The 20,883-nt window shown below is 41.1% G+C and overlaps 1 protein-coding gene across 1 annotated transcript in view; it reads right to left on the bottom strand.

The window, feature by feature from the left end:
• Window positions 1–20,883, bottom strand: part of FSTL5 (follistatin like 5) — a 422,510-nt gene that overhangs the window by 206,412 nt on the left and 195,215 nt on the right. Inside the window, exon 4 of the mRNA XM_063135450.1 lies at window positions 6,342–6,538. Within this exon, the coding sequence (XP_062991520.1) occupies window positions 6,342–6,538 (197 nt within the window). The remainder of the gene's footprint in view (window positions 1–6,341; window positions 6,539–20,883) is intronic.

The following is a 20,883-nucleotide window of genomic DNA, read 5'->3' as shown; positions in this document are numbered from 1 at the left end:
TATAATGCATTCATTTATGCCTATGGAATTTCCAGCTTACCACATAAAAGACTAACCAAAATACTTTTTGAACTCATTTATGTACAGTGGAAGGCTAGGAATGACTTAAACAACTTGCTAATAGGAGAACACTTGTGCTATGTAGAAAATGCATTGGCTCCAGAATTAGGGTATGGCTAGACGAGGGGAGTTGAGGGGGATGATCTCACGATTTTATGATTGCAAGATCGTCCCTCTCGTCTACACGTGGCACGCGACGTCCCAAGAGGAAGAGGATGTCGCACCCGCCATTTTGGATTTTTTAAAAAGGAAAATGAGTGCATGAGCGCTCAAACAAAACTGTAAGTTTAAAAAAACAAAAACCAGAAAAACCCTCACGCTCCCTCCACCGTGCCCCGTTCCCGGCTCCTTGCGTTTACTTGCGAAGAGCTGGGACAAAACCGCGACGGCAGGACAAAACCGCAATGGTGGGCCATACATCCCACAGTCTCGAGATCATCCCGAGACTGCGGGAAAAATCAGAATTGAAGGGTAGGGCAATATTGTCCCTCCCTGCTCCCGGGATGCCCTTTGCGTCATGTGGATATCGCCCCATCTAGACATGGCCCTAGTCCTGCTTAGAGTAGACCCAGGGAAATCAATGTGATTTAAGTTGCTTGTGATTTCTTGAGTAACCATAGAGGAATATTTATTTGCCTTTACTCTAGATCTTAGTGCTTACTCTCCCATGGGTGTCAGAGTGCAGAGTGTCTTTTATCATCTTTACCGTATTGTGCTGTTTACTGATGAAGCTTTGAAATGGATAACACATTCTGGAGTTTCCATCTTCAATTTGCTTGTTGTTTAGTCATTCTATTTATGTTGTATTTGCCTGTTATTTATGTTCAATGTTATCCAGTTGAATTTGCCAGTTATTTATGTTTAATTTGAACTTACACCTAGTGACTGTTAATTAGTGTGTTATTTTACCTATTTTCCATTGGTTCATGTATATCCATTTTGTTCATTATTGATAGTTACTTTTGTGGATTATTTGCTTTTGGTTCCACCTACCAAGCAAACATACATATATTGTCATTCTTTTATATACCATATAGACATTGTATTCTTTGCTTATTCACATTGTTATGTTTGTTTACTGTTATACAGCTTTCATCCTGTGTCATTCACATCGACTGTTTCTTTATTCATCACTTGCATGCATCTTCCTCATCTACGGTTACTTATTTAGGTCCTCTCCTCTCACTTGTTCCACTTTGTGAAGGCTCCTTCTTTTTCCTTGCTGTGATTTTTATGGGTCTACTCTAAATAGGCCATATGGCCCCAAAACAAAAAACAAAACAAAACCCACAAAACTCAAAACATAAACAGTGACTTTTCAACTGTTCAGTTCATATTCCCACATAGCAATATGATCTCTCAATACCAAGGTTTATCAATAACGTGAGCGTTCTTAATAAAGTAGGACGAACGGATGCTAAAGGACATTGCTTGACCCAGCTATATCCAAATTTATCTACAGCACTCAGCAAATAGTTCTTACTCTTGACATTCAGTGCTACTATTCCAGTCTGATTCTGCTTGCACAAAGGCTGCCAATCATGTCAAATGATATGTTGGATTTGTAGTGTACACACATGGACAAGGGTGAAATGACTAGCTATCATTTGTTTGAGAAATAAAGATGGATTTATTCTCTAGTCCCTGTGATGTACAAATAGAGTGAATTAACTACCTATGGGACTTCTTATTTCTAATGTTAAGAGAATATTTGTGTAGGTGGTATTTGCTCCAAAGTCACAAGAGCCCTGATTAAATTCCCACAAAGCTATAACTTTGGGAGACATTTTGGAAATGGAGTATTACATGGTGAGAAAAGAACCAATCTCACTTTTTCCGTTCACGTTTTTCAAGAACAATAACAAAAACTGAAAGGCTTTAGTTTACTGCTTCTATAAAATACCAGCTGGCTGAGTGGTTAAGGGTAGTGGTGAATGCCTCGTTATGGCAAGTTGTGATTCCATCTTGTCTAAAAGAGCTTTGTTTAAAAGAAACCCTTCCTTGAACCCCACTATATTGGATAATTTCTGGCCAGTCTCCAATATTTCATGCTTCAGCAAGGTGCTGAAGCATGTTGGGGCTTCTCAGCTCCAGATATTTCTGAATGAGGTGGATTCTCTAGAACCATTTCAATCTGGCTTCTGGTCTGGTTTAATATAGAGACCTTGGTGGTCAATCTACACTGGGAACTGGAAAAGGGGTTTGCGTCCCCTCTTGTTCTGCTGAATCTATTGGTAGCTTTTGATACCATTGACTATCATAGCCTTCTGGGGACTCTTTCTGAGATAGAACTCATAGGCACTGTTTATATAGTGGCTCTAGTTCTTCTTGAAAGGACAATTTCAGGAGGTGCTACTGGGGTTGAGAACTGAAGAACTCATTGGGAGGGGCGGCTTGCCCTGTGAGTTCCCTGAGCCCTGCTCGGCTGGCCCTGTTCTGGGGAGGCAGGCTGGCTGAGCACTCGGTGAAGTGCACTTTCTGGAGTCTCTGGGAAGTGTGAAATTCCCCTGACATGTCATTAATTCTGCACCAATCACGGCCTTAAAGGCCCTCTTAATCTAAGGTTTTAATAGGGCCTTTAAGGCCACAATAGGCATGAAGGGGGGAGATGCAAGTTCCCCATCAGGAGGAGGGAGAGAGAAAATACACACTTTCCCCAGCTGTCATTAATGAAGCAGGGGGAAAGGACAAAGGGCGCAGGTCAGGACAAAACTGAGTTCTACCTGGACCTGCACCCCCTTTGCCATTTCAGTAGCCTTGGGGTGAAAATCCACCAGGCATGTCCACCAGAGCCCATGAGTGCTTCCGTCGCAGGCCCATGTGGATTTTCACCCCAATGCTAACTGGGGGATTCCTGTTCAATGCAGAGGTCATTGGCTATGGCGTCCCCCCCAGGGTTCCATCTTATCTCCACTGCTATTTAACATGTACAATAAACTGCTGGAAGAGTTGCTGGCTCCTTTGTTAGAACAGTCTCACTGGCTATTGGTCTGTTTCCAGGCAGAATTCCAAGTGCTGCGTGTGACCTTTAAAGCCCTATAAAGCTTGGGACCCAGCTGTCTAAAAACTGCCTTCGCCCATGTGAGCCTGCTCAGATTTCAAGATCTTCAAGAATGAACCTTCTTTTGATGATGATGCTTCAGAAGTCCGCTTGCTGGCAATGCACGAAATGGCCTTCTCGGTTATCAGCCCAAGGTTGTGGAACTCCTTGCCCAGGAAAGCTAGTCCCACTCCTTCTCTGCTGTCTTTCCACCAGCAGGCAATGACCACTTTATTCAAGCAGGTCTTTCCCTTGTATCCAGATCTGTTGGGTTGGGTGCTGTTTTTATTATATTATTGCTTCATTTTTATTGTATTATAATTGTGTTATTGTAGTTTTAATCATTTTCTTTATGACTCTAAGCTGACTTGAGTGCTGTTCCATCTTGGTAAAAAGGCAGGATAGAAATCAGATCAATCAATAAATAACCTGATAGGAAAACATATATCTTAGTCGGACCCAGCGGGATCAAACTTTGGTTTCCGCTGATTGCTGTTCTTAAACAAAAATTTACAGAGACCACAGCTTCAGAGTTTGGATGTCATGGGAAGCTTTGATCAGCTTAAAATTGAAGGTGAAAGCTTTTGAAAGCTTTCTGGTCTACAATAAAGGAGAGGTGAAGGCATGAGTCTATGGCTTATGCATATTTGTTTGAAGTTATGATTTCCCATTACATATGAAGTAAGCTGGTCTGCCATAATTCATGCACTTGTTTCTTAATTTTAAGAATAATATATGTATGGTGGTTACTCCCCCACCCCATAGTTTATATGGTACTATGAGCAAATCATATATGATTGAATTTATATTTATTTACTTTATTATTTATTATTGCATTTATATCCTGCCTTTTTTCCTGCAAGGAACCCAAGGTGATGTACAGAATCCTCCTCTCCATGTTATCCTCACAACAACAACCCTGTGAGGTGGGTTGAGTGGAGAGTCTGTGACTGGCCCAAAGTCACCCAGTGGGTTTCCACAGCTGAGTGGGGATTAGATCCCAGATCTCCTGACTCCCAGTCTGTCACTTTAGCCACTACACCACACTGGCTCAACCCATGCAATCATTTCATAGAAAATAGGGAATCACAGAAAGTAGACTGTTGACACCTACATTCCCCATGTAACACATTACACAATAAACTTGTTGCCAGGCTTATTCATAAATTAATATCACAGGAGTAAACAACCCATATCTGGATTTCTAATTTATTTAAACACTGGCCCTCCCAATAACCCTCCATGGAGGTAGCCATATTCGGCTGTTGTAGCAAAACTTTTGGAGACATTGTGGCATTTATTGAGGTATTAGCCTTGTTAAATGCCCTTGGCATTTATAAACTTTCTCTTTCTCCTCTGACAAACATTAACTTTGCAAATACTGGGGCCAAAGGTATAATAGGTCGATGATGTTATTATGCAAAGCTCTAAAGTACATGAGACATACCCACCCTCCCTTCATCTAGTATGGGATTAGCCAGTCGCTCACTTTGGAGGGAGGGCTGAGTAGGAACTTTTCCTCCCACTAAAGGGTTAGGTTTTTGCCTTCTCCATACTGGAAGTTCCATTAGAGGAGGGTGGATAAATAGGTTGATTGGTGGTAGGAATGTGCGAGAATTTGCTATATTAGATTAGAAATGGTGAGCAATCTGGTACCTTTTGGGAATTGGCACATCCGGAGGACCTGCTCCTAGGGGGCTATGCAGCTCCTGTGTCAGGATATGGTATGCCTTTGGAGACCCTCCTGCCTCATCTACTCAGAGTCTTTGTGCCACCGGGGGGTGGGGGTGACATGGGGGGTGTCTCCCCACCACACTTGCAAAGTGTCACATAAGAAAGGGGCCAGGTTTACCCAACTCCTGGCTTTGGAGAGTGGCACACCCATAAAGCCAAGCAAGTTGCTTTCTACTGTTAGTTTTACCCTACCCTATGCCTGCTTACCCTACCCTGTACCTGTTTGCATTCTCTTCCCCTCCTTATTGTTTCACTATGATTTTATTAGATTGTAAGCCTATGCGGCAGGGTCTTGCTATTTACTGTTTTACTCTGTACAGCACCATGTACACTGATGGTGCTATATAAATAAATAAATAAATAAATAAATAAATAATAATAATAATAATAATAATAATAATAATAAATTCCCGCACTTTCACATGCAGATCCAGGGAGGGGTTGAATCTCCCTCGTGGTTTAAATAAAGAGGCCCTAGTTTAACCCAGCTCCGGTGTCTGTCTTTATTCTATGCTTCCTTCTCCACTTGCAACAATGAACATTCACAATAGCAGCACTAATGGGCAGGGATGGATGTTTTTACAACTTTAGAGCTTCCTGAAGCATATGTTTGTTCAGTCCCATTTCTGCATCTGTTTATGTTTTTAAAAAAAATAAATGTCCAGCTGAACATTCATATACCTTTTTGTATGCGTTTAACCTATTGTATCTAGTTTTGTAGACGTGTCTCCTATCATTTTTATGCATTTCTTCTAATACATATACGAAATGCACTCAAAAATGCATACATTAAGGGAAATGTAAATATGCATATATTCACACAAATGCATACAATGGAATAAATGCATATTAAAATCCATACTTTGGGAGAAACATGCACAAAGATGTGCACATACAGTTTATTTTGTATGCATTCTGCTAATGTATGTATTTGTGTATCCATTTCCCCCCCACAAATATACACTTTCCACTTACATTTTTAATTGGAAAAGTTCATGGCAAACTTCAGAGAAGTGTAAAACTGAAGGATAGCTATGTTTGGTCCATTTATTAATTCAGGAAGTGCATATTATGTTGGTTTTTATTAAGATGTGAACCTAATGAATTTTTCTCTTTCTAGCCCTATTAATAGGTATTAGCACAATTTGCTGTTATTTAAACTATTCTGAAAAAGAATTCTGACTTAAGAACTAAATAACTAAAATCATCTATGCTAATAAATTCGAGTTTACCAGTATCATAATGGAGTTTTGTATTATAGTATTTTTGTGGTTGAAGAATTATTATGATGGGAAACACGTTCTGTTCAGGATATAAATCAAATGATGCTCTTGAAGTAAAACATGGTCAGCAGAAGATAGTGATACACATGTTACCACTGGGTTCTGAATTTTTTATTATTATTATTCTTTCCCATCTCCTGTCACTCTGCTTTACTGCTACTCAAAAAAAAAGGGGCTGGTATGGTCTTATTATATATGGCAATGAAATGTAACAAAGCATTTACCTGTGTCAGTTCATTGCTGTCCACAAGACCATTGTTGTCTGAATCATAATATTTAAACATCTGATCCACCAGCAATTTCTTCAAAGCCATTTTATCTTCAACATTTCTTTCTCTTGTTTGTAGCATGTATTTTCTGTTTTGTAGATCCAGCAGAAAATTTTTCATCTTGTTGTAGTCAATGGACTTACAGTTGTCACCTGCCAAGATAATGCCATAGTTAATGTTATGTGAATTAGCCTTTTTTTAAAAAAAAGTTTTCCAAGAAGGACAGGTTCAGAGTTCTTATTTACAAATATTACAGTTGAGTTCTGCCCCTTAAGCATGTCTGCATAGGCCCAGACCAATACTGGGGTAGCAAAAAACAGAAACGAAAGGAAGATGGCTGCCATGATGCTAGATTTTAAAATTTGATTGGGACTTTTAGAAATGCCCAAAGCAAACTAGGATGTACCCAAATCTCAGATGTCAAGTCAGTACTTCAATACACACCCAGATATAATAGTTGTTTTCTATAACAATTTGGGGATTGGCTGAGAATCTAAATACCAAAAATAAACATAAATGTTGGTAGCTGGGATTTAGAGCACTCTAACTCATCTATGCATAAAGGGTTAAACAGTTTAAACTCAATTGATGAAAAGCATGTACAAAACAAAGAAAATAACTCCAAATTCAGTTTGAGAGAAAAGTGAAAGTTCCACTGAACTTACTCAATGAGAGTTCAATTTTCTACTTTAAAATGTCAATACAATTATCTAGGTAATCATTATGCATGTGAGTTTTACTCACAGAATTCAATCATTTCCTAAGGATGACATTTTTCATGTGCCTTTGAAAATAATTTCAGTTCTAAAGTATGAAGAATGGGTCAATTACAGGAGTTAATAAGGCTCACTAAACAGAGGTAGAAGGCAGATTCAGAAAACTGTCACCATCCACATGTCAAGCTGCTTCCACATAAATTATGTTATATGTATTAATTAAAAGCCACCAGTTAAATCCATGATTTATTTTTTAAAAATAGCAGTTATGTTCATACAGAGAAATGTATGGTAAATTAATTTTAGTACATAGACAACACTGTCCCTTGGATTAAATGACTTGCACTGATCAGTGAACAACTTTATACAGTTGCTTCCACTAAATAGATAATAGGTAGCCAAACATAGCTGATTCTGGAGCAATTCCAAGCAGAGTCTGCAAAAAGAAAAGAAAAGATGCATGCCCATGGCTAATTCAGAAATTATGTATAAGCCTGAATTTCTACCTGCTGAGGAAGAGATATAGGCTGGTGTATGTATCAACACATAACATTCTAAAAAGTTATAAAAGAAAAACGTATCAAAAGTGAGAGGCTCAAAACATTGCTGGTGTTGTTCTATCCAGCTTCTCTGGATCCAACCAATGCTGTTTCTAGAGCCCATTAGACAAGCTAACAACTTTTAAGTGTACTATTTTAATGGAGTTGTTTGGAGCATTCCAGTAAGATAATAGCAGTAATTTCCTTCAGCGTGTGCCTGTTCGTTGAACTCTGCACATCACCCTGCTTTTGAATTACGATTCTAGTCACGTTAGTAAAGAAGCCATCCAACATGTTTTCCATCTCAGTCAGAAACCTATACAAAACAATTCAATATTTAAACAACTTGGCTGAAAGCCTATCATTATGTTCATAATGTACAATAATGGAGAGTAGACTAAACTGTCTAGATATGGTGGCAGAGGGTGGGTGGGGGGAGTTTTGAGGTAGATCATCAACCATTTATACCTACAAAATTTCATTTTTCCATTTTCCAACGTCAGAGAGCAACCCTAATCAATATACTCTCCTGCTTTCCTGCTATTTCCCACAGATATGTTTGCTTTCCCTTGACTCCCAGTAGATTTAATTTTTTCTTACTTTTTTTTACCTCACTTGTACAGTATGGAATTAACATTCAGCTTCCCAGGGAAAAGAACATACATGCTCACTCACTAATTTTACAGGGTCCCAGAGGTTTGAAAAAGAGCTGTGTTGTTTTAGACTGGGCCACATGTCAAACCAATAAAAATTAATGCAAGCCTATGCGGCAGGGTCTTGCTATTTACTGTGTTATCTGTACAGCACCATGTACATTGATGGTGCTATATAAAATAAATAAATAAATAATAATAATAATTTAGCTTTAGGGGTGAAATTAAGGGAGAAGAAATATTCCCCCCAATGATATTCCAGTCACTAATATGAGGAAAAAATACAATCCACAGTTATTTATGGAGAGAACAATGAATGCAATCCATAAACCCTATAGTTGAGTCTCACTGGAATTATTAGGACTGAAGGTCTGATTGTGATATACGCACACTTAACTTTCTATGAGTTGTGTACAAAGACATGTGATTTATTGTACTGCTGTTAATATGCCAACATTTTACTAGTGGTATATTTTTTCAGTAATAAGTACCTACTTTAAAGGGATTTATTAGAGAAGGGTGGTTAACTTTTTCTTTTCTCTTTTAGCTTAGGGCTGAATTAGTGACTGTAGAATCCTTCATAGGTCACATGGGTGGGTGGAGCCAGGTCACATGGGAACATACATTCAACTTTTTCTCCCGGTCTCATATACACACACTTACCCTTCCCCCCTCACCCATATAAACACACACACACACACATACCTCCAAAGGATTCTACAGCCACCAATTTCCTCCTTTAGGCATACTGACCCTGTTCAGATGACATGATAAGCCAAGGTGATTAAGCATTTTGAGCTAAACATTATGGCTTAGCTTGTCATGTGAACCATGACTTAGCCATTCCTAACCATGGTGGCTGTATAACCATGGTTTAAACATGCTCACTAACCATTTGCTGCAAAAAGGTTAGCGGACTAACCATGGCTTAGTGTGTTGTCTGAACAGGCCCATTTAAACCCCCCAACACACACACACACACACACACACACACACACAAACATACACATACACACACTCCACTATTTTGATGGAGTTGTTTGGAGCATTCCACTAATTTCCTTCAGTGTGGACCTGTTCACTGCTCTCTGCACAACATCTCATTGCTTTTGAATTGCAGTTCTTGTGTGATGTGCACTCCAGTTTCACTGAGGGAAAACTAAACACGGTAGTGACAACCTTGTTCATTGTTTATGTGCCTGTGTCATTCACATATAAAGTAGAGGTTAAAGAGATAGTGTAGGGTTGTTGTCAGACCCCTGGACAATAAATCAGGAGACCTTACTTCAAAACCTCATTCAGTCATGAAACCCACTGGCTGACCATGAGCCAGTCATGTTTTTTCAGCCTAACAACCTCACAAAGTTAATGTGAGATTACAGTGGAAGCATCCATGTGCTACTTAGAGGTTCTGGGGGGATAAATTTGGGGCTCTGCTCTGCTCCGCTTGGCGAATCCGGATCTGGTTGGGGAAGCTGCGGATCGAGGCGAAGCGGTTTGCCTCAATCCGGACCTCCAGATGCAGGGAAGTTGGGGGGAGGGGGTCTTACCTGGTGCCAGCACCATCTTCAACTGAGGCCGTGGGCTCAAACCGGAAGACCAGGCCATGGCCTGGTCTTCCGATTTGAGCCGGTGGCATCAGCTGAAGCTGGTGACCACGGCCTGGTCTTCTAGTTTGAGCCCCCAGCGTCAGTGGAAGCCGGCAATGGAGCCAGGTAAGTGGGGGGGGGCTTACCTGGCTCCGCTGCCTGCCACCGGGGTGGTCCGTGTGGCAGCAAACAGCAAAGCCAGGTAAGGGGGGAGAGGGGCTTATTCGGCCCCCATTTTGCTCCCATTCCCCACTTAGCTGCCTCCACCGCCCACCACGGAGGCAAGTAACTAGGAAAGGGGGGGCAAAATGTTGATCCGCCCCTCTGGATCTCACTCCGCGGAGCAGGGGAGGGGCAGATCGGCCCAAAGCAGATCAGCCCGATCCAAAAGTTGCGGATCAGGCCACGAAGCGGTTCGGGGGTGGTGGTGTCCGTGCACAGCCCTAGATAAATTTGCTATTAAAATCCCCAACAGAGGGTTAAATGTTAATATCCCAAAGGACAAATATGTGAGGAGATAAGGTGTGGGAAGGTCCAGCTTATCTCACCCACATAGCCCATAGCCAACCTCAATTTTACATGGGAATGGAGCAAGCATATAAACAAACATGTCTGCCTGCTGTGTTTAATTTGGTCCACAGAGGCCAGCAGTTCAAATGACTAGGCTGGATGGACAGATTATAAGAAAGCACATCTAACTTGTGATATCACATTGCCACTACCACATTAACCCATAAATGGGTAGATAGTGTAGTGTACCAAAAGTTCTGTCTGCTCCATCTAAAAATGGATATCTGAGCTGGAAAAGTTATACAAAGGGAAACCGAAAATGATCCAGTGGTTAGAGCATCTTCCATACAAAAAGAAAGGCTAAAGAATTGGGTCCTCCTAAAAAGGACCACGAATGGTACAGAGACAATGGAGAGAGGGCAAATAGTAATACATTCCAGGCAGACAAAGAAAGTACTCTTTCGTGCAATGCAAAAAAACGGATTTATGAAATTAGCTGCCAGAAAACATAAATTCATGGAGGGTAAGTCTGTAGGCAATGACAGCTAAATAGCATCTTCATGTTCAGAAGCACTGTAGCTCTGAATAATATCAGCCACTGGTGGGCAAACAATAGAGAATGGGTGTTGGCTTCATGGAGACATCCCAGAAACACCTGGTTGGTCATTACTGGAGGTAGAAGAAAGACGCGTTTTTATATTGTTGCAAAAATAAAACGTTCATTGTTTATTTACACACAGAACCAGAGCTCGCCTCTCTTTCTTCTAATTCCTTACTGGTGCCAATTCCCTTTACCTATCAGTGGTCATTATTGGAAACAAATACTTGACTCAATGGATCTGTGAACTGATTCAACTAGATTCCCCAATTGTCTCCTCATCTGGACCTAGTTCCCACTTACTGGGGCTCCGCCCAAACTTTTTTTTTTTTTTTTTTTGGTACTTACTGCCCTAATCATCATCCAGCCATTTCTCTGGCCCAAGCTTTGCAACAGGTGCCAATCAGCTGAGCCAGGTGGTTCCTGAGGGCAGGTCCTTGGAGCACACTGGACAGGGAACCTTTTCCCTTTGGTCCACAAATAGATGGCTTTGGCAATGCCATCACTGACTTGGCCACACCAAACTCTGGGAGCTGTAACCAATAAAATTTGTGGCCACTTCAGCTTCTGTATAGCTCCTGCACCTGTGCCTCCCCACCCCCACCCCACTCCACACTGCTGACAGAAGTATTCCAAACCATACTTATTTAAAGAGGATATTGTATGGATACTGTACTTACGAATCTATATTACAAAAACTTTTATCTCACACCCAAGCTTATGGTAATGTAGTATAGAGCCAGTTTGGTGTAGTGGTTAAGGTGTTGGACTGGGAGTCGGGAGATCTGGGTTCTAGACCCCACTCAGCCATGGGAACCCACTGGGTGACTTTGGGCCAGTCACAGACTCTCAGCCCAACCAACCTCACAGGGTCTTTGTGAGGATAAAATGGAGAGGAGGAGGATTTTGTACGCCGCCTTACGTTCTTTGGAGGAAAAAGGTGGGATATAAATGCAATAAATAAATAAATAAATAAATAAATAAATAAATAAAATATAATAATACAGCACAGAAAAGGCAACAGGTATCTTTAATACAAATGAACTATAAGAAACGGCAAAGACAATAATATCTTTATCTCTAAGTATGGCTATATGTAATCTTCTCATTTACACGTCCATTGTATTGCACAGGCAGAACTTTGCCCTAGATTAATACCCATAAATTATAAGACATCAGGAATGGAATGGACCTTTGGAGAAGTCTTATATAGGTATCTCAAAACATCATTATTTCAATATTCTGTTTAACTTAGGGATATAGTTAGTAAAAGGATAGCTCACATGCACTATGTTTCTAAGTGGCTTCCATAATTATGTGTGTGCGCACCCGTGAGCGCATGTGTGTAGAACTATCAAATATAATTAGAATGAGAGCATTTTCTATGCACTTGGATGATCCTCTTCTGTTACCGTCCTCTTTTCTTTCTTTCACCTCTAAAACCCTTGGAATATCGTTTAGAAATGTAACCTATATTTCTTCTCTTTCAAATCCCTCATGGTCCCCTCCAATTTACAGCACCATAGAAAGAAGTAATAAAGATGAAAATAAAATACAAAGTTTGCATTGACCTGAATTTGAGGTGCACTTCCAATGTTCTCACAACTGCATAGAAGCTACTTATTCATAAGGCCTTTCCATATAGTTGGGAGAATGTTTAAATGACTGATCCAAATGAATGGTGCTGATTTTGTCGGTCTTTCATATAGAAAGATTTCCATGCAACCACACTGCCTTGCATTTAGGGTCGGGGAAAGCATTTCTGCATGGGCTGACGGCGGCTACTGGAGAAGCTGCTAATTCACCTCCATGAAAACATTTTTTTAAACTGCAAGCACAAGGCAACTGGAAATGGTTCATAAGCAAATGACAGTGGTCAAGTATCAATCGTCTTACATGAAATCCAGCCTTCTCTAGAGCAAGCAAGGCCTTTTCCTCAACCCGGTCTTCCAATTTCTCCAATAGATGCCTGGCATAAATTTCCCCCTCCATATCAAGTAGAATAATAGGTCAATAATTATCTGGATCATCCTTGGGGCCCTTTTTATAGATGGGAACTACAACAGCTGAGAGCCAACTCGGTGGAAGATTACTAGATTGGTCAATAAGAGAAAAGAGGGATGCTAATATAGGTGCCCACCAATCTGGGCAAGAAGTAAATAATTCAGGGGGAGGCCATTTTCACCAGGAGCCTTCCCATGAGAGGCCCAGTTGAGATCGAGGGCAGCATTTGAGTCCGATTCTTGGTTATTTAAATTGTTAGACACCTCCCTAAAATGGCTTTCCCATTTGGTCATGGCAATATAGCTGTCAGTAACAGGGGCTGACCTCCCTTCCATCATAAGCAATAATTAAGAATTGGATGATATAAATAAATAAAAGTACTGGATGCATTTGGTAGGAGAATAAGGCAGTTTATGATGTCTTCCAGGTGACTGTTATAAATAAATTGAAGCAGAAAAAATGTTACATTGTAAAAATGTCAAAAGATTTACTTAAGAACATAAGAAATGCCTTGATAGATCAGACCAAAGGCTTATCTAGTCTGTTAGTCTGTTGCGGAGCGGAGGTCGATAAATAAGAGACAAGATGTGTACAGTTGGATTTAACCAGGATCACATTTATTTAAGATCTGCAACCTATCTAAGTTGGGCGAGCCATTCATGGCCCGTGGGTTGGCGCTGCAGCATTTGCCTACCCCTTTTGGGGTCGGGAGACCTTCTGGTGTTACACCTGACTCTGGCCTCATGGCTCAGAGTGGGTGAGAAGAGTTGACCTCAAAGGTAAGCCTTATCTCCCAGCTAGGCCACGGGGCTCAAAGCTGAGAGCCTTAGAACTTACCAGTTACCCTAACAGTGCCTATGAATGCTCACCAATCCTAATCCCTCACTGGAATGCCTGTACCTAGCCTCCTGTAAGCAAATGTGACCAAATTGTGAATCAACCAACCAACCTATTTAATACTTCCTTGCTGTCTTGCAGTGTGGAGTAGGCAGAAAAAAACTGGGGCAATTCAGAACATGAGTAAAAAAATCCTACTCGGACCCCTAATGGCAACCAGCAAGCTCACACTGCCTATAGGGAGGGAGGGAGCCACACAACAAAGAGGAGGTTGGGATGTGTGAGTTCCCTTTTATGCAGATATAAACCCCATCCCAGCCTCGTGGCCCCATACTGTGCCCAGCCAATGGCTGGCGAGCATGTCTCCTCTCTCTCCCCCACCTGCAAAAGCTTCCCCATGCCCGGGCTCCCCATGCCCAGAACTTCTCTTCTCATGCTCTTAGCACATGATGTCATATATTAAGCAAAGAAGGTGTGGCTGGAAGTTATGTGGAGATATCATCACAGGACAGAATATCCTGGGACAAGGCCCCAACCCACGGTTAAAGGTGTGGAAGGAACAAAGAAGAGGGAGGTACTCTGACCCTGACCAGCAATGACAAAAAGGGACTCAAGGTCTGACTTCTGGAGGAGATGGGTCCCCCAGATAAATGTGCCCTGCCTTCTCTAGAACCTACATTTCCTGTTGGAGTATATCCAAAGCAAATGAACTTAAATAACTATTATGGCTAGTTATCCGAGCAAAGTCTATAGCTATTACAATGCAGTGTAACCACTTGGTTATGAAGAGGAGTCCACCAGTATCTCATTAGACTGGCCAGGTGCTTAGGGACCTATTCCTCCCGATCATTGTGTTCTCTGCCAATAGCAAACCTGACAAAGATCTAGACCACTCTTTAATATTCTCGTCCTCTCATCTGCTTCATCTCTGAGTTTAGAACATACAGACACTGGACAATAGAAACATTTTCTTTCACAGCACATAACATCCTGTAAACATACGCATTTGATTAATTTGCATTTCCTGTGTATTGGAAGAACTTAAACTCCTGGGGAAACACATTGTTTGCAAAACCAAGAAATTATCTGGTGTTTGATTTTTTTTATTAAAAAAAGCAAGTAATAGCAGCATATGACAGTGAGTGGGGTGTGGGGACTTCTGTTCAGAGAAAATGCTTTTGTCATATAGTCTATGCCAGTTCTCCATGCCAGCTATGTGGATAGCTGAAGGATCCTCACTCCAAATTGTTCATCAATTCAGTAGCAGCCATTTTGAATCTCACTCCCTGTCCTGTAGAACGTTCCACTTACTGTGGCAATTGTTTGTAGGAATAAAGTGACAGCATGTCCAGAGAGAATAAAATGCTTCCTCATCCTTTTTCCAGTGTTGCCACTTTTTATAGCCAACTTCTGTCCATTCAACCCAGCTTATATATAGACTGTCCTATTGGCATCCATAACCAGAAAGAGAGCAGTGTTGGTCATTGACACTGGAAGATGTGCTGGTGAAAGCGACCTTGTCAAGGACTATCATGACCACTTTTCTAGAATTTAACGTTTTTCTTAGCTCCATTCCAAATATACAAATGTCATTGCTTTGAACATTATATTACATTTTTAAAATAAACACCAGGTTATGAAAAATTGTTTATGTGCGATCTCTACTGAAAACTCAAACTATTCTGAATTGCACTGAATAGAAGACTAAATGACTGCATGGTTAAATGAAAGTCCAAATGGAAATTATTATTGCTAACCTTTCCATCTTGTGTTCTTTTTGTATAATTTTCAAAGGTTTCTTCAAATGATTCATGGATTCAAGCAAGCTGTGTTTTATATTTTGCCATCTCTGCCATTGTTTGTTTTTCAATACTTTTGATTTATGTCATGCATTTTATTGCCTTCAAGTAGGGGGTTGAGATAATGAATCCACCTTCCCTCCTCATACATATGCAGAAACTAAGTTATGACACCGAACCAACAAGAGTGCCATTTTGCCTCTATTCTGCATATGAAATAATTACTCAAAACTAATGTTCTTTTATCATAATAGAAATACGATGGAACATAATTTGATGTATCATTGTTTACATAGGTAGATTTTAAGATGTATGAGGAAGTGCTAAACAGTATACTCCACTTAAGCAGAGAATAAATACATCATTATGTATTAATTATGAAAAAGTATGAACTGAATACTATACTAGCACTGGAATCAGTTTGCGTTGACTGGGAAACAACAATATTTTGACATTTTTCTTGATTCTTTTGTACGCTGTCTTGTTTTTGTTTTGGACTTTTTCTGCTCTCTTGGTGAGTCCCTGTATAATATTGAGCTTTTCCATATGAGGCTGTTAATCTTCTTTACCTACTTTCTGTTTCGTCACAGAATCCAAGCTCCACCCAGAATCCAAGCTCCAGAGCTCTTCATTTCCTGCTTTTGTGCTACATAACCTCTAGGTGGGGCTGTGCTAAATCTGAATACTATAACTACACAAGTAGGAAAAGTTTTTTCTTTCACTTTCAGAAATAATACTCCATTTCCCCCTTTCTAAAAAACTAGAGAAGTGCTCTTAAAAAAAACAGAAGTGAAACTGGAGGGTTATGACATTACCTAAATAACCTGTAAACGACTGTAAGTAAGGAAAGATGGCCACACAATAAATGCCTCATGTAGAAAAGCTCATTGTCTTCCAGCACAGACTCGGTTTCAGAATTAATTCTTGATTATTTTTCCAGTTCCACATTGTTATTCTGAATACCAATTCAGTATGGCATATAGCAACCGCATAGGAGACTATTAATATAAAATGAAGGCCTTGCTTGTTACTGGTTATTTAAAGTCTTCTGCATAAATAATTGTGTGGATAGATGGTTTAGACTTTACAGTTCAACAGTCCTTCACGCCTTGTCATTCAAGATGTGTTAAAACTCATTGCCCTTGATATGTAGGAAAACCAATCCAACTACCTTTTATGTTGAAGATCACTAGGATGTCCCCCCCCACACACACACACACATGTGTGCGCACACACGGTTTCCCCCCATCAAAAGCAAAATGAAATCCTCTTCTCCTGATCAGGTGTGTGTGTGTGTGTCCCCCCCCCCCCCCCGCTACTGGATTGGGACTGCTGGGAAAGGGAAAAGTTAAGCCATACGTCTACAGAGATCTTGATCAATATCACCATTTCCCTGCTGTTATTATCAGAATCAGAACAGTGAACTGTTTCCCTTCCCAGCTGATGGGTGATTAGCTGGGCACCAGGCAAGAGTGGGCAGGGCTTCCTGTGTTTTTGCACGTTGCCCACCTATGCCATAAATACATGAATAATGAGTGATCACACAATTCTTTAACACCGCCTCCCCCAACCTGGTGCCCTCCATATGTTTTGGACCACAACTCCCAGCGTTCCTGATCATTAACCATGCTGGCTAAGCTGATAGGAGACGAAGTCAAAAACATATGGAAGGTACCATATTGAAGTAAGGCTGCTTTAACTGGTAGCAATAAACTCCTGTGTTATAATTTATCCTCATGTTGATAGGCTACTGAAATCCACATTTTACAAAATGCACAGCACAATCCTATGCATCAGACGTTCCACTGAGTTCAATGAAAGTATGTATAGGACTGCAGCCTCAGTTATTGATGCACACATGAAGATATTGTTCTGGAGATATCAGTTATCAAGTAAGCTAGAGCTCAATGTCCCTCTGAAAATTCTGCAGGTATTCTAATTCAAGAAAATGTTTAAAAGGCTCTCAGTATCGATATAATGCATATTAAAGTTATGGATTATTACAATCCTTAACTTCCACAGCACTTAGGCTATGAGTTCAAATTAAGAGACATGTGAATAACAAGAAATCCCTAAGCGACAACATTCCAAACTGGGAGAGATGCTTACTGGGGGGATGCGCTCCGCACCGGAAAGATCTGAGAACCGTGAACATCCATGGAGCATTCCATCTTCCAGAGCAGAGATTGGCCACTTCTAAACCCATAGAATAATTTAAGAGCGGAGACATGCCCAATCGGAGCTTCTAACGTCACTGAAATTATTCGACCATTTAGTGTGTGTGATGTGTCTAATTGGTGTTGTTTATAAATGAAGAGGCATGTGAAAACTGAGAAGGTGGGATGAGATCTTTTGGGGATTCTAAAGATAAACCTGCAAGTAGGTTTATTCTTTTTTTGTGTGCCTGTCAGAAGCTGCTCTATCCTGCCTTCTGGTTTTTCCTCTGGTTCTGACTGCTTCCTCAGTCCTCAGTCTTGTCTGTCATCTGTTTCTGACTTGTTTTTTGGTCCTGACATCTGGATGGCTTTTTGACCCTGCCTCCTGGTTTGCCTTATCCTTTGGCCTTGGCTACTAACTGGTCCCACAGTTCCTGGATCACCCCCAGACTGCTGCCCATATCCGGCCCTGACAGTACAACTCCTAGCAGCTCTGGTGCTTTATAAATAACCCGATTTAATTTAGAAACTGCTAAATTCTTTCATTCTAAGACGTTCATAACTCATGATTGATTCTCGGGGTGTCACATTGCCTTCTTTCCTTCCTTAGCTAAAAGAGTCCGTTTCAAAAGATGAATCATCAAGGGTGCAGTAGAGGAAGTGCATTAAAGTTAATAGAACCTAAACGCTTTGCTGTGTGCTAAAATTCCATTGATTTGAATTCAGTCTCATTTTGTCTGGGGAGGGGGAAAAAAGCCTGAAAAGGTTTCTTTTGCAGTTGAAAGAATCAGGACATGAGCACAACTGAAACACGATGGGTGACCAAGACAGTCATGTTGCTGAATTTCATAATTGCATGGTCAGGAATATGAAATATTTGAGCTTGTAATGCCTCGACTATATTCTGAATATAGCATAAAGGGCATGCAGCGCACCCCCTGAGCCTAGTACGGGTGAGTTGAGTTCCAGCCGCCAACCAGATTCCTAAATCATGCATATCCCCATTTGCATGTCAGCCACTTTGGAAAACGGCAGCTACAAAATTCATGTACCAGAATGGGCATGTCTACCCATTAAATGTGTTCCTACGTGAGTCTGAAATGTATAAACACTTCAAGATTTTCTGCACTTCTTCTTTTTTTAAAAAATGGGGGTCCATAACAGGTGTTGGACTATAAAATCTGCCCACAACTTCAATAAAATACAGCACACAAGCACAGCACAGTCAGTTTTATCACGCAACTTTATGGGCCACAAGCATTCCTGAAAAACAGTAGGTTTTTTTCTTCTGAATTCTCACTAAGAAACTTTGCATTCACTGAGCTAATTCTCAATGGAGGAGGGTTTTCTCAACAGCAAAAACAGTTAAACACAGAGGTGGTGGTGGTGGTGGAAATAAGCAGCAGCCTCTGGTAATCCTTTGGAGCATTTCACATGTTACAAGAGGATAAGATAGTGGATTTGTGCTTTCTCCCACAATCTATAATGCACAAAAGACGAATGTGTGCATATTCTCTTGTTGGCTTCAGATGCCGAGATAAGCATATTCTTTTCTCCCCAACAAGACACAATGCAGCAAAAAGCAGGAGCGTGAATTCATCCACTTGTGCTTACATTTCCCCCACCTCTTGAAATATGTCAGGAGATTTCCCCCAAGTGTTTCTATGGCCACAGCTAGACCTAAGGTTTACCCTGGGATCATCTAGGGTTCACCCCTGCCTGAGCACTGGATCCCCTGTGTGTCACCTAGATGAAGAGGTTTGACCCCTGGATGATCCAGGGATAAACCTTAGGTCTAGCTATGGCCTATGAGTCATATCCAGAGTCGATCCTTCACATACAGAAGAGCTCCTTCCATTCGGAGAGGAACTACGATCTAACAGAGCTTTCCTACTAGCGGAAGGGTGTGGGGTGGCATTTTTGCCAATATTTCCTTCCCATGCAGCCTCAAGTTCCATCTCACACACTGTTCTGGAGGGTCCCCAAACCCCCAAACAGTTGTTGGGATGCATAGGGGTGTGCAGGGAGGAGGGAGAATCAGGTAAGATCACCCCTTTCTGTCCAAGGCATCATGAAGTTTATTATTTATTTATTTATTTATTTATTGCAGTTCTATACCGCCCAATAGCTGAAGCTCTCTGGGTGGTTCACAAAAATTAAAACCCTTCAAAGGATAAAACAAACAGTATAAAAAACATGATGTAAAATACTATATAAAAGCACCACCAGGATAAACGTTCTTAGAGTTCTGCCCTGTGCAACTTTGGATCCAGTCTATATAACAAGTCCCAATGTTTTTAAAAACAACAACCTAAAAATTAAATCTAGCCTCTCATCATAAACAAAGCTCCTGTTCGTAGACAGGAATTTGCACAACTACTGAATGGTCATGACTAATGAAAATAGGCTAATAAGGGAGCAGGGCTTCAAAGGGGGAGGGCCCTGCTTCAGATCGTATAGGTTCAGGTCCTGACCCTTCAGCATCTAGGCTGAATAAAAATGGATCTATAGATCGATTCCCCTCCCCTGTAAGCCTTTGCTACTGCTGGCCCTTTCCCTTTTCTGAACTTATTGAGGCTGAAGAGCAATTGCAGGGAGAGCGCTCCATGGGTAGCATGGCCTCTGTTAGGCCCTCTTTACTGAGCACATGTGTGATGGAATCCAAGGCCACCAGGAAACGCAGCTCGTTCTGAACAGCTCTAGAAGCTAACCCTGTGCAGAGAGGTGTTCAGGGACATCAGTAACTATAAGGACTAAATTTCCCACCATTCTTAACAGGTCTGCATGTTTCTCTGGATGCTCAGGGTAATGTTTGCCATGATTTCTGGCAAACTAGGATGCACTCAGGGCAGGGGTGAAGAACTTGTGACCCTCCATATGTCGTTGGACTACCTTTCTTATCATCCATGACCACTGCATGTGTTGGCTGGGGCTGAGGGAGCTGGGATCTAATAACACCTGGATGGCCCCCACTGCCCCACCCCTGACCCAGGGGCCATAACTGTCCCTGCTGTGGGGCTGGACCATCCTGGTATCTTCTGTGAACTAGGGGGAAATAGGCAACAGGGGACTTATTTTGTCTTACTGCATAGGGAT

This window comes from Elgaria multicarinata, chromosome 10 (assembly GCF_023053635.1).
Source record: "Elgaria multicarinata webbii isolate HBS135686 ecotype San Diego chromosome 10, rElgMul1.1.pri, whole genome shotgun sequence".
In the NCBI taxonomy this organism is placed as follows: Eukaryota; Metazoa; Chordata; class Lepidosauria; order Squamata; family Anguidae; genus Elgaria; species Elgaria multicarinata.
This window is presented reverse-complemented; position numbering and strand designations above follow the sequence as displayed.